Below are 14093 nucleotides of genomic sequence, written 5' to 3' on the forward strand. Positions count from 1 at the left end.
AATATCCAGGGTTTGGATGAATGTTATTGCAGGAAAGCAGGAGTTGTAATAGAAGAATAAAACACGAGTTATCAGTAAGACAAGAGAGCAGCACAAGGATAAAATATATAAGTTTGGTTAAAATAACGTTTACTCTAGATCTGCAGTTATTAAAAAGTTTAAACATATCTAAATGGATAAAAAATTATTAGAAATTGTCATACCATGAGAACAATGATAGAAGCAACAGATAGCCGCCTGGGTGTGTGAAGCACCACACCCCAGTATAAATTTCCTTACCCCAGATATTTTTTGTTTGTTAATGTGTTTAGAGGAATTATATAATGTAATTTTAAAAAGATTTGGTGAAAAAAAGTGAATTAATAAGAAAATAGTGAAATGCTTCACTTTACCATGGCCATGAGAAGACGAACCGGTTTGTCTACATAAATGAACAGGCCCCATCTCTTCATGTGCAACAAGCAGTTAAAGTGGTATTGGGTGGGTTTTTATATTCATTCAAATTTCTTATCACCAGAATTTTGTATTATCAGTGTGACACTAGTAAATGATGTCTTTATTCACTTATACTACCACCAAAGCCTTAATCCACACTCACTATAGCCCCCTTATAGTATCCATGGAAGGTTACTTAGACAAGTTGTTATAAGATAATTCCAGTTAAGCATACATGACAACTGTATGAGGCAGCAATAAGTCAGCTAATGAACCAAACAAAGACACAAATGATATTCAAGGATTTATTCCTCCATAAATAATTATTTTGATATACATTTACATTTGTATCAATCTAAGAATATATACACCATGACAAATTTCATCGTTACTGTAAACATCTGCCATGACAACACATTCTAAATGGTTGGTCACTTGGCTTGCATTTTCATTTTCTTTAAAAACATTCTAAAATCTCTTACAATTATTCCACATAAATACCATACCTATTTTGCCCAAGATATTCACACAATAAAATTCTGGCTAGGAAACAAATTCAGGCAAATGATAAAGAACTTGTCTGTATTCACTGTTTAGAAGGGAGAAGTATATAAAAGAATGACCTATAACCAGTTTGGTGGTCTAACAGAAACCGTCAATTAATGATATTATCGGTGTTTACTCCCTCGCATCATCGGTATACAAGTTCTGTATACAGAAATAAATATAAGAAAACAAGTATACACATAACTATTGCACATCATTAACAATTATCAGTAAAACAAACATGTATGTGTGCTGTAAAAGTATAAAACTCTCCCCTTCTAAAGCCAGTGTAATATAAGGGGGGATAACTCTATGTTATTGTATATCAAATTAAGTGTCCTAGGGTCAGAAATTTAGAGGGAGATTACTCTATGTAACTGTATATCAAATTCAACCCTACAATAACAAGACAGCGTCAGATTATGCAAGGAGACCCTGTCTATCCTACATTTTTGTGTTTGAATACAGAAGTAAATCCGTGAGCCAGTTGTCAGCATTTATGGATCCTTTTGAACCAAACAACAATTAAAAATTTAGAGAGAAACAAATCCTTTCAAATTGCAACTCTGTTTTTAGTTTGAACAACTAAATAGATGTTTTTATTTCCATAAACTTACTTAGTAAGTAAAGATTTTGTTGCAAGATTTATGTGGTGTATTAAATCCAAGTCAGACATAACAAATACCATCTGACATGTCATCATCTGTAATTAAGGGAAAATAAGAAAAAAAAATAAAAAAAATGTTAAAATTGACCCAAAATGTTTGACAAGAGCACTTACACAAGAGATTAAATCATTTTAAATCATTTTCTTTATATCAAACAATAAATACAGTAAGATGCACCAGATACAAATCGCACATAAAACAAAACAAAATAAACAACGGAGATAGAAAACAGAGAACACTAAAACAGCTTCAAAACAGGCTGATACACAGGTAACACATTACAAGATACATTGCCTGATAACCAGTAATGTCTCGTAAAACAAATCTCATTCCGAAAGTCTTGCATCAACGACAAAAGTACTCTGAATATATATAAATTTGATACCATAGTTGAAACTTCCATTTTATTAAAACAGATAATGAAAAACCTTATCCCATTCTTCAGATTTGAAGAACCTTATCCCATTCTTCAGATTTGAAGAACCTTATCCCATTCTTCAGATTTGAAGAGTTCTAACAAGAAGTGCGAGGCAGGTACAAAATGTCTATATTTGCGACATTTGCGACACCTCAATGAGATACTGTTGTTACTATCTCAGTGTCATCAACTGTACTCTCATAGTGTAGAAGTTGTTAGATAGGCATTAGTTAATGGTGGAATAGATCCCCAAACAACTGAAACATTATATTACAAAATAAAGAAATTCTGTAAGTGACATAACAAGACCCAGCTATACTGCTAAACATGTCAACTACAGTTAGATTGTAAAGTCTACTGTTGTAATAGTCCAACAGTTTTAGGTATAACTTTTAGACATGTTATTAATTGTACACTGATAACAGTCTCGAGCCTAAACGCTAAATGTGGATGGACTTAAAAATCCTGTTCTACATCAACCCGAATATTCATATTGCTAAGGTATTTCAACAATGTTCCTGACATACCAATTTTTAATTACTAACATGATTGTTTAGTGAATGAAATACATATATCTGAATAAAAAGATTTATAAACACTACGTGACCCTCGGACACAAGATGACATTCATACCTGGTATTATTGGTCTAAATGGAGTGAGTGACACAAAACAATTTTGAGACGCTATGGAATTTGTAGCTGCTATCATCCATCTTCAATACACAGAAGGCTGATAACTGTGGTCTCAGTTAGCAGATGAGATACTGACCTGTTTGGGACAATGGAGTACACATATTGTCTATAACAATAAGTACCGGATGTTATGTTTTGGACCAAGGGGAGATAATCTGCCACCACAATGCCCAACCAAGGTGAGAAAAGATCGCCATGCCAATGCTTCAAGGGAAGCAACATTAAATTGCTGCATTAAGGGGAGATAATCTGCCGTAGCAACATATGACGCTGCTGAACCAAGGGGAGATAACATGCCATGTGAGGTAAAAATGCGAAGTATCAAGAAGGATTTCCTTATAATTAAATGCCATTTAGCTTGCTCGCATGGTGAGTATGAATACTGAATACAAAGCTTCAGGAGGAAATGAGCGATACACTTTTTAAAATGCCATTATTGGTCAAGGAAAATAACCACAGTACAGGGTTATAAAAACCCATACTCCTATAGTAAGACAACCTTATTTATGAAGTAAAAGAAAACAATTGTCGATTAATCAACACAACCACAAAATTTCTGAAGAAAAAAAAATAGGAATAGGGCTATATCCATTTATAGTATAATGACTACTAGGAAAGTAGTATTAAGTACTATTAAAAGTAAATTATAGTTGTCTTTAACAAATCACTGAATAAAAATATTGGATGTTTACCATGATCAATTGAAAAACTAAATATTTTGGTAAACATATTTTTCATACCAGAACACATTTTGAAGGGTAATATGGAAACATTTAAATATGTATACACTTTATTAAGTTCTAAACAATGTGTATGCTATGAAGTTAATATGTATTTTCTCAAAGTGAAACAAGAACATGGAAAGATTGATGTTCTAAAATGAAACATTTTCAACAAATTTTACCTGATGAGCTGTAGACAATGTTTATATTTATATATGGATAAACAAACAATAAAATGCTAATATTTGCGGTGGGCAAATAAAACAAAACACAAATGATAAGCAGAAAATCCTAATAACATGAGGTCTCCGAGTAAATACCGACTGCTATGTGTGCAGTCCTTTAATCCTAGCTATGTGATAAGTGATCATTTAGGAATAGTTAACGTACATACAATATTAAGCATATCACAGATGAAAGACAAATTGGAAATTGGACAATTTAAAACAGGGATAATTTACAATATCACGCACCAAATAATTATCTTGCATACTAATTTTCCAATGCTTACATTAATTTTCACCCAGCTTGATATTGAACACTGTATTGAAATGTGAGAGTGAAGAAACTAGGAATTTACATAGGTAATTACTGAAAACAGAACCAGGTAAATGGTAGATGTGAGTTGTGTAGGATTTTGGTATGGATGTGCTGTACCAGCCAGTCTCATAGGTGTGGGTAAACTAACTGTTCACTTGGCCTGAATCATTCACCTGCTATAATGTTAAGAAATAGAAAACAATATTTAAAATTCTCCAGTTAACTTGCCTTCATAAAATTTGAGAACTAATACAGTATTTCTGACTCTCACTTTTATCAGGCATACTTTTCAAATCTAACAAATAACATGTATCCACCCCACTTAAATCTATAAAAAAAAAAAAAAAAATTGATAACCCAGCAAACTGTACTGGTCTCAACATCAAGTATGATCAAGGATGATTTATCCCCTTTTACTACAAAATCTTATAATCAAAACGCTCTTTCACTCATGCAACATCTCATGTTCGAAGAACAATACTCCGGTTACCACGGACGTTACGCCACAACACTGGCTGATCTAGTGTAATGACTTACAGAAGTAATGGAATGGTAAAGTATGGAGGCTCAAGGCCAACAGGCGACGATTAATAGCCGTGGTACTTTGTGACTAGGGATTCTTGATAACTTTATTTTGTCTTGAGTATGTTATGGATGACAAACGGTAACAACATGATGGCAGTTATTTCACCAACACACACGGACACACTGAAGTTCTGTGTAGTAAAGCATTCCTGTCCACTTCTCACCATCTCACAATATAACTATGATGGGTATAATGGCTAAAACAAATCACTCTGTCATATAATATATTGCATTTTTATGTTATTTAATCAAAACCTTATATATCCTTTGGTAATTCTTCAATCAAAAACAGCCCTTATGAACCTTAACTATGCAGGAATGGTTTTTAAACATTCTAACACACAACTAAAAGAGAATGAACGTGCAAGCTGTGAGTGCCCTGCTGTATCGTATGTTGGGATCGCGTCCTGCGAGATCGTGAGTTACACCTCCCATGTTGTCTGTTGTGTACAGAGTTGGTGTCCCGCTGCCCTTGCTGTCCGATCTAGGGGAGGTCACCTGAGTTAATGTTGCTAAGTCGCCGTGGAGACGGCCATCAATATCATACACTGGACTGGGTCAGGTCCGGATCTGCTACATACTTGCCTGGAAGGAAAAAGATGCATAAGATAACATTATATATCACGGAATATATATATGAAACGTATATATTATAGACCACCACTGCTGATCGTTGTCATCACCTCAAAAATAAATGATAAACTTTAATCATATACATATACTTTATAACTTATCAGCAATTTCTACAAAAATCATGATTTCACATGTGAATTTTCCTCACATCTACTGGTCTAGGATGATGAAGATTTCGATTCTGAGCAAAAAACAACTACGACTATAGAAAACTATACCTGCACCAAAGCGTTTCTTTGACAGAGATATCCTGTAGCCCGTGCCCACTAACTCAAAGTCTATCCCTGACAGAGAGGCACCCTCTGATATAAAGGTCATTGCTGTTGTGCTAGGTTTGGAGGGCCCTGACTTGAGGTTAAATTTGGCTCTTATACTTCCAGCACTACCTTCCTCACTTAGCTCTGCTAGGTCATTTAGCTTCCAGGTGGCACGTTGATTTTCTTCATTCCTGAAAGTAAAATTGAAGATTGATACACACCATTAACATTAAATTAAATACACTCTGACCGAGACACCTTAGAGTAAAATTGAAGTTTGATACATGAAGATTAAATACATATACATGTACACTTTAAAGCATGTGTAACAAGTAAATTAACACACTCACCACACATACATTTTAGCATTGAACAGCAATATATACGGATGGGCTTATTCCTATACATTGACAGATAAATATGATAAAGTTTTCACCAATCAGTCACACATTTCTCTATTATCCCCTAGATATTTCTGTCAACCCATACAATGTTATAAATACAAAATGTAGCAAATGCTGGCAACAACACAATGATGTCATGTAAACAACACAATGATGTCATGTCAACAACACAATGACATCATGTTAACAACACAATGGTGTCATGTCCAACAGTACGATGACATTATGTCAACAATACAATGCGGGTTGGACAACCATGAATATCGCCCCTGGGTTGGAGATTCCTCTGTCACATCCTCAAGAGATGGGAAGATTCTACTTATCATCACAACAATAAACATGTGTTAGGTTTGAAATTGTCTTTATAATACTTAATACATAATATGTCAATATTGAATCATTTCAAAATGTATCGGTTGATAAAATGTCATAAGCTGCTTTCTCTGGCAATGTCATGAAATCTCCATTCAGATAACTATCCTGACATGTAATCAATATAATTAATTGGATCATATATTTTTAGAATATAAAGTTATGATTATATTTTAATAAATATATACCAGATGGTGAGTAGCCCCCAAGAAGAGCCAAATTTAATTTCATAAATTCAAGGTGCTGAGGAATCTAATTTATTTAATAAATCACATTTTAATTCTATATATGTCTTTTTTGGATGTTGTGTGTGAATTTCAAACTTTACCGAATCAAATGTCTGAATATAAAACTCAGAAAAACTTAAGAAAGATTAAGTGGGGCCGCGGTGGCCAAGTGGTGAAGGTGTCCCGACACTTTATCACTAGCCCTCCACCTTTCGGGTTGCGAGTTCGAAACCTACGTGGGGCAGTTGCCAGGTACTGACCACAGGCCTGTGTTTTTTTCTCCAGGTACTCCGGCTTTCCTCCACCTCCAAAATCTGGCACGTCCTTAAATGACCCTGGCTGTTAATAGGACGTTAAACAAAACAAAACAAACCTAAGATTAAGAAAGACTGACCAGTTTCCATTAGGAATACTCTGCATGCTCTCCACTCCTCCGTTGACCATCACAGTGGCTGTGATGTTCTTTAGGGCACACGGCATGGACATGGACTTGGGGTTGTACTTGTAGTCTAGCCTATAGTCCGTGTGCTTGTCCTCACACTTCCAGTACACTACCAGAGGAAGGGGACAGCTCTCTACACCAGGCTGGGGTTTCCCCTGTAATATAGTGTGTCAGGCATTTCTGTTAAAGCGAGTCAATTAATAATCTCCAAAGTTTAATGGTGAGCATGTGTTTAATTGACGATTGACTTTTATAATGATTAATATTATCTTAAGTTTAATTTGCTGTTTACACATTTATTTCAAAACTGCCTTGCTAATATTTCTAGTTCCAAAGTATTTTACAATCTAGATATGACATGCATACTGACCCCTACCATCTCCACTGGCTGTTACACAGTAATGATTTATAAAGATGGTCCCCAAATGGCCCTGATAGGTGTAACACTGTAATGATTTATAAAGATGGTCCCCAATAGCCCTGATAGGTGTTACACTGTAATGATTTATAAAGATGGTCCCCAAATGGCCCTGATAGGTGTTACACTGTAATGATTTATAAAGATGGTCCCCAAATGGCCCTTATAGGTGTTACACTGTAATGATTTATAAAGATGGTCCCCAAATGGCCCTGATAGGTGTTACACTGCAATGATTTATAAAGATGGTCCCCAAATGGCCCTGATAGGTGTTACACTGTAATGATTTATAAAGATGGTCCCCAAATGGCCCTGATAGGTGTTACACTGTAATGATTTATAAAGATGGTTCCCAAATGGCCCTGATAGGTGTTACACTGCAATGATTTATAAAGATGGTGCCTTTTCGTGTTAAGTTGGGGGGAAAAGAGAAGTATACAATTAGCTTGTAACTGATTTTAATGTAATAATACCAGAAATTGTAATGTTAGTATTATGACAGAGGAATTAAATAAAATGACACCTGGATTTTCTTAAAATAGCAATGCTGACCTTGACCTTACAACCCTGAAACTTGATCATCATGAACTCATTCAAGATATTATGGTCCCTTACAAGAGTCTGACATTTGATCAAAATCCCTCAAGGAATGCTGTCTAAGAGTGTAGACAATAGATTTTCTAAAAATCATAATGGTGATCTTGACCAGCCAACCATGACTCTCATATTTGTCCACGATATACTGATCCTAAAGAAGAGTCTGAAGTTTGATAAAAATCAAATGAGGCCGCTAGAGCACTGAAAAGAATTTTCAAAAAAAGTACTAACCTGTTATTTAAATATATTCACTAACTTGATATTTGAGTGTATAAATGTACTGACCTTATACTTGGGTATTACCTGGTATTTGAGTACACATGTACTGACCTGATATTTGAGTACACATGTACTGACCTCGTATTTGAGTACACACATGTACTAACCTGGTATTTGAGTTTATCCTGCAACTGCCATCGCATTGTCGGAATACATTCACCGTATATATTTTTGCTGTATACGGTAGTAACGGAAAACAGCTGTATTTTGGAATCGTAGCACATGCGTCAGTTCGACTGACCTACTTCAAAGTGAAACCACGTTTAAAAGGCGAACATATTTCTGTCATTTTTGACACCGTTTCACTTCAAAATGATTATTTTTGATGATTATTTTTATGACTGTTGCAGCATAAATAGAATACATGCCGGTCAGTGTCTTAAAATATATGCTATGTTTTTGGCTTGGGACAGAAAGACGAAAGTGGCTCACCACTTTTGTCTTTCTTTACCCTCGCCAAAATACAGCTTATATTTTAAGACACTGACCATGTATTCTCTATATACATGTACTGACCTGGTATTTGAGTACACATGTACTGACCTGGTATTTGAGTATACATGTACTGACCTGGTATTTGAGTATACATGTACTAACCTGGTATTTGAGTATACATGTACTTACCTGGTATTTGAGTATACATGCACTAACCTGGTATTTGAGTATACATGTACTGACCTGGTATTTGAGTATACATGCACTAACCTGGTATTTGAGTATACATGTACTGACCTGGTATTTGAGTATACATGTACTAACCTGGTATTTGAGTATATCTATATTGAAGTATGATGCTGACTTGTTCTCCTCGCCCTGACTTCGGAGGTGATCTGTGAGAGCTGACATGTTAAAAGTGTATAACGTACAGTCCTCTGTAGCATTGTGGGATTCTCTGTAAAGGTAAAAACAGATAGCATTGTGGGATTCTCTGTAAAGGTAAAAACGGATAGCATTGTGGGATTCTCTGTAAAGGTAAAAACAGATATAACTTTCAGTTTCCCTTGACAAATAGTATTTTTATGTATAATATGGTATGGTATTTATATAAAACAACATTTATAATAATTAAATTAGCGTCTGATTTACAGGTAACAAAGAAAATACTCACTCTATAATTAATTGTTTATTAAGGATGATGTTGTTAAGACGAGATATATTTTTGATTTGAAAGCTCAGTGTAGCTGGAGCAGGATTTTCCATGAACACTTTTACAACACCAGCAGGAAATGACATCATGACATTGCCGATGACCTTCACCATACACCTGTAAGAAGAACACCCCCAAGGTCAATGTAGGGATATATCAGATACACTCACAGGGCCTTAGATAGAAATTCTCAAATAGCATTGAATAATTTTTAGCATGTTTCAACTGAATATAATTGATATATGTATATTAAAGTTTAAATAGGTAATCATATATCTTGAAAACCTGTTAATCCGGACACTGTAGTAGAGGAAATATGATATATATTCTTACTGTGTAGCATCTGTGCCCTTGAAGTAGGCGCTGATATTCTCTGTGAATGCGATGGCCAGAGGTACAGTGTCAGTCTTGCCAATGGTGAGCGGACTTGGCCCTCGAGACGAGCCCACTAACATGGAGGTTGTGCTGAAGGTCATGCTATCTGATCGGCCCATTAAGGAGGCGGGACTATTCCTACCTGAGGGCCGTGATGGAACCTGAACACAGAATTATACAATAACACTTCACTTAAATGGTCATAGTGGATGTCATTCTTCCTTTTTACATAGGCAACAAGGAGCCAATACCCTAATAGGATGTTAAAAGGGATCAGGTCACTTGTCTGACCTAGTCGATTATTCCTGGGTACTTTGGGTTTCTTTCCAAATCAAAAGCCATGTGTTTTATATAGGTTGATGATTTGTTTCTAATATTAACAAAATAAATAAATTTAATGTTACAAAACACCTGAGTTTATTGAATGTACATACTGGAGGTATGATGCCTTTGTTACGGGATGATGGCCTGGGGATGGCAGCTGGTGGTAGAGTAATGCCCCCTCCTGGAGGTGAGGTGATGTGACTAGATGGGGAGGGGAGGGGGTTGACTGCTACCCCATCACTTCCTATACTGCTATTAAGTAGTCCGCTTACATCTGTAATACAATCATAGGAATAGAATTCATTATCATCTGCTGAATATATATGTTGGGTCATTAAAATGTAATTAAAATTTGCTAAAATTTACATGTTGGGCCATTGTGTTGAGTCCTTAAGATATATCAATGTTATATGAAGGTTGTTAAAATTTGCCTATATTATTTGTAGATCATTAAAACTTGTTGTTATGTTCTGCCCTGGTGCTGTTTACAGTGAAGTGACAAAGAGATAATATGTGCAGACAATGGTGCCATGTATCAATATATAACTTATATAAGTTAAAAACAGACCCTCTTTACAAATTATTCAATATAACTTAATATCAGAAACAGATTTATTTTCAATGCTACTTTAAAACAGTGGGTGTAAAGGAAAGGCTTGTATATGTTTTTTCTGTTACACGTACCAATGTGACACATTTACAACAAAATACTCAAGTTACAAAGCAGTGGTGCAAATGATAAATGGCCACAAATGAAATAAATTCGAAATTGAAGCACACAATTGAGGAAGGTATTCAACCAAAACTAGAACTTTTATCCATAAATCACAAAATCTGCTACCACATACAAGAGTTTCTAATAATACATATTGGTGATTATCATCGAAGATTCTTATTATTAATTGGTTCTATGAAAGTTTCATCTTTTTTTTCATCAACTTTTATTTATCTGTTGAATTGATGTTTGTTTCAACAGTTAATTAATTATGTATGGTAGAAACAGGTTACCAAATTTTTACTATATCACCTTGGCAATTGATAATGCCATTCAATTTTATGTTCAGATTAGAAATGCATAACAAGTAAATCAAATTAGCCACTGGCAGCCATTTTGAATAAAGATGTTAAATGTACCACTTCTGTTTATGTCCTTGAAGTCTCAAGATCACTTAAGATATTTGTCAAAAATTGTGGTAAGACATCAAACATCAAAACGGGTTATGGTGGCCATCTTGAATATCAGATAAGCTGAAGATGTGGCATTTACAACAAGGACTAATACTAAACATTTATCAAAATTCATAATGATCACATCAGTAATTTTTGAGAAAAGATGTTAACTATAATTGTTCATGGGACTGACTGAAGGACTGCAAACAAAATGCAACAGGAAAAGTCCATCAAATGATATCCAGTTAGAATGACCAATAAGGTAAGATTTGTGTTGTACAAACTTAAAATAGATATTCTGATCCAGTATACCCCTTCTACTTTCATTGCTTGGGGTATATTTATTAATACACCAGAGAGTTTAATCCATTATCTATGGTTACCATGAAAACCACGGCACACCCATGGCCAGCTCACTGTCAGAGTCATACATACTTCCCCTACATAAGGCCTCATACACTATATCCCCCCCCCCCCCCCCCCCAAAAAAAAACAACACCATACCAAAGTCACCATACACTGTACCTCCCTTAAATACCCCACCAAAGTCATCATACACTGTACCTCCCCTAAATACCCCACCAAAGTCACCATACACCGTACCTCCCCTAAATACCCCACCAAAGTCACCATACACTGTACCTCCCCTAAATACCCCACCAAAGTCACCATACACTGTACCTCCCCTAAATACCCCACCAAAGTCACCATACACCGTACCTCCCATAAATACCCCACCAAAGTCATACAATATCAATATATACATCTCTCCTCAACCAAAGTCATACAATATCAATATATACATCTCTCCTTAACCAAAGTCATACAATATCAATATATACATCTCTCCTCAACCAAAGTCATACAATATATACATCTCTCCTCAACCAAAGTCATACAATCTATACATCTCTCTCCTCAACCAAAGTCATACAATATCAATCTATACACCTCTCCTCAACCAAAGTCATACAATATCAATCTATACACCGCTCCTCAACCAAAGTCATACAATATCAATCTATACATCTCTCCTCAACCAAAGTCATACAATATCAATCTATACATCTCTCTCCTCAACCAAAGTCATACAATATCAATCTATACACCGCTCCTCAACCAAAGTCATACAATATCAATCTATACATCTCTCTCCTCAACCAAAGTCATACAATATCAATCTATACGTCTCTCCTCAACCAAAGTCATACAATATCAATCTATACATCTCTCCTCAACCAAAGTCATACAATATCAATCTATACATCTCTCCTCAACCAAAGTCATACAATATCAATCTATACAACTCTCCTCAACCAAAGTCATACAATATATACATCTCTCCTCAACCAAAGTCATACAATCTATACATCTCTCTCCTCAACCAAAGTCATACAATATCAATCTATACACCCCTCCTCAACCAAAGTCATACAATATCAATCTATACACCGCTCCTCAACCAAAGTCATACAATATCAATCTATACACCTCTCCTCAACCAAAGTCATACAATATCAATCTATACATCTCTCCTCAACCAAAGTCATACAATATCAATCTATACATCTCTCCTCAACCAAAGTCATACAATATCAATCTATACACGCTCTCTCAACCAAAGTCATACAATATCAATCTATACATCTCTCCTCAACCAAAGTCATACAATATCAATCTATACGTCTCTCCTCAACCAAAGTCATACAATATCAATCTATACATCTCTCCTCAACCAAAGTCATACAATATCAATCTATACATCTCTCCTCAACCAAAGTCATACAATATCAATCTATACACCTCTCCTCAACCAAAGTCATACAATATCAATCTATACATCTCTCTCCTCAACCAAAGTCATACAATATATACATCTCTCCTCAACCAAAGTCATACAATATCAATCTATACATCTCTCTCCTCAACCAAAGTCATACAATATCAATCTATACACCGCTCCTCAACCAAAGTCATACAATATCAATCTATACATCTCTCCTCAACCAAAGTCATACAATATATACATCTCTCCTCAACCAAAGTCATACAATATCAATCTATACATCTCTCTCCTCAACCAAAGTCATACAATATATACATCTCTCCTCAACCAAAGTCATACAATATCAATCTATACATCTCTCTCCTCAACCAAAGTCATACAATATATACATCTCTCCTCAACCAAAGTCATACAATACCAATCTATACATCTCTCTCCTCAACCAAAGTCATACAATATCAATCTATACATCTCTCTCCTCAACCAAAGTCATACAATATATACATCTCTCCTCAACCAAAGTCATACAATATCAATCTATACACCTCTCCTCAACCAAAGTCATACAATATCAATCTATACACCTCTCCTCAACCAAAGTCATACAATATCAATCTATACATCTCTCTCCTCAACCAAAGTCATACAATATCAATCTATACACCGCTCCTCAACCAAAGTCATACAATATCAATCTATACGTCTCTCCTCAACCAAAGTCATACAATATCAATCTATACACCTCTCCTCAACCAAAGTCATACAATATCAATCTATACAACTCTCCTCAACCAAAGTCATACAATATCAATCTATACGTCTCTCCTCAACCAAAGTCATACAATATCAATCTGTACATCTCTCCTCAACCAAAGTCATACAATATCAATCTATACGTCTCTCCTCAACCAAAGTCATACAATATCAATCTATACGTCTCTCCTCAACCAAAGTCACACAATATCAATCTATACGTCTCTCCTCAACCAAAGTCATACAATATCAATCTATACGTCTCTCCTCAACCAAAGTCATACAATATCAATATATACACC

At 35.2% G+C, this 14093-nt stretch overlaps 1 protein-coding gene across 1 annotated transcript in view; it reads right to left on the reverse strand.

Annotated features, from left to right (window-relative positions):
• Window positions 1-726: 726 nt before the first annotated feature.
• Window positions 727-14093, reverse strand: part of LOC117325971 (F-BAR domain only protein 2-like) — a 41686-nt gene continuing 28319 nt past the window's right edge. The window contains 8 exon segments of the mRNA XM_033882511.1: window positions 727-2077; window positions 2134-5192; window positions 5459-5688; window positions 6895-7097; window positions 8996-9128; window positions 9345-9500; window positions 9717-9919; window positions 10193-10356. Of these exon segments, the coding sequence (XP_033738402.1) occupies window positions 5149-5192; window positions 5459-5688; window positions 6895-7097; window positions 8996-9128; window positions 9345-9500; window positions 9717-9919; window positions 10193-10356 (1133 nt within the window). The 3' untranslated portion in view covers window positions 727-2077; window positions 2134-5148.

This window comes from Pecten maximus, chromosome 4 (genome assembly GCF_902652985.1).
Source record: "Pecten maximus chromosome 4, xPecMax1.1, whole genome shotgun sequence".
NCBI lineage: Eukaryota > Metazoa > Mollusca > Bivalvia > Pectinida > Pectinidae > Pecten > Pecten maximus.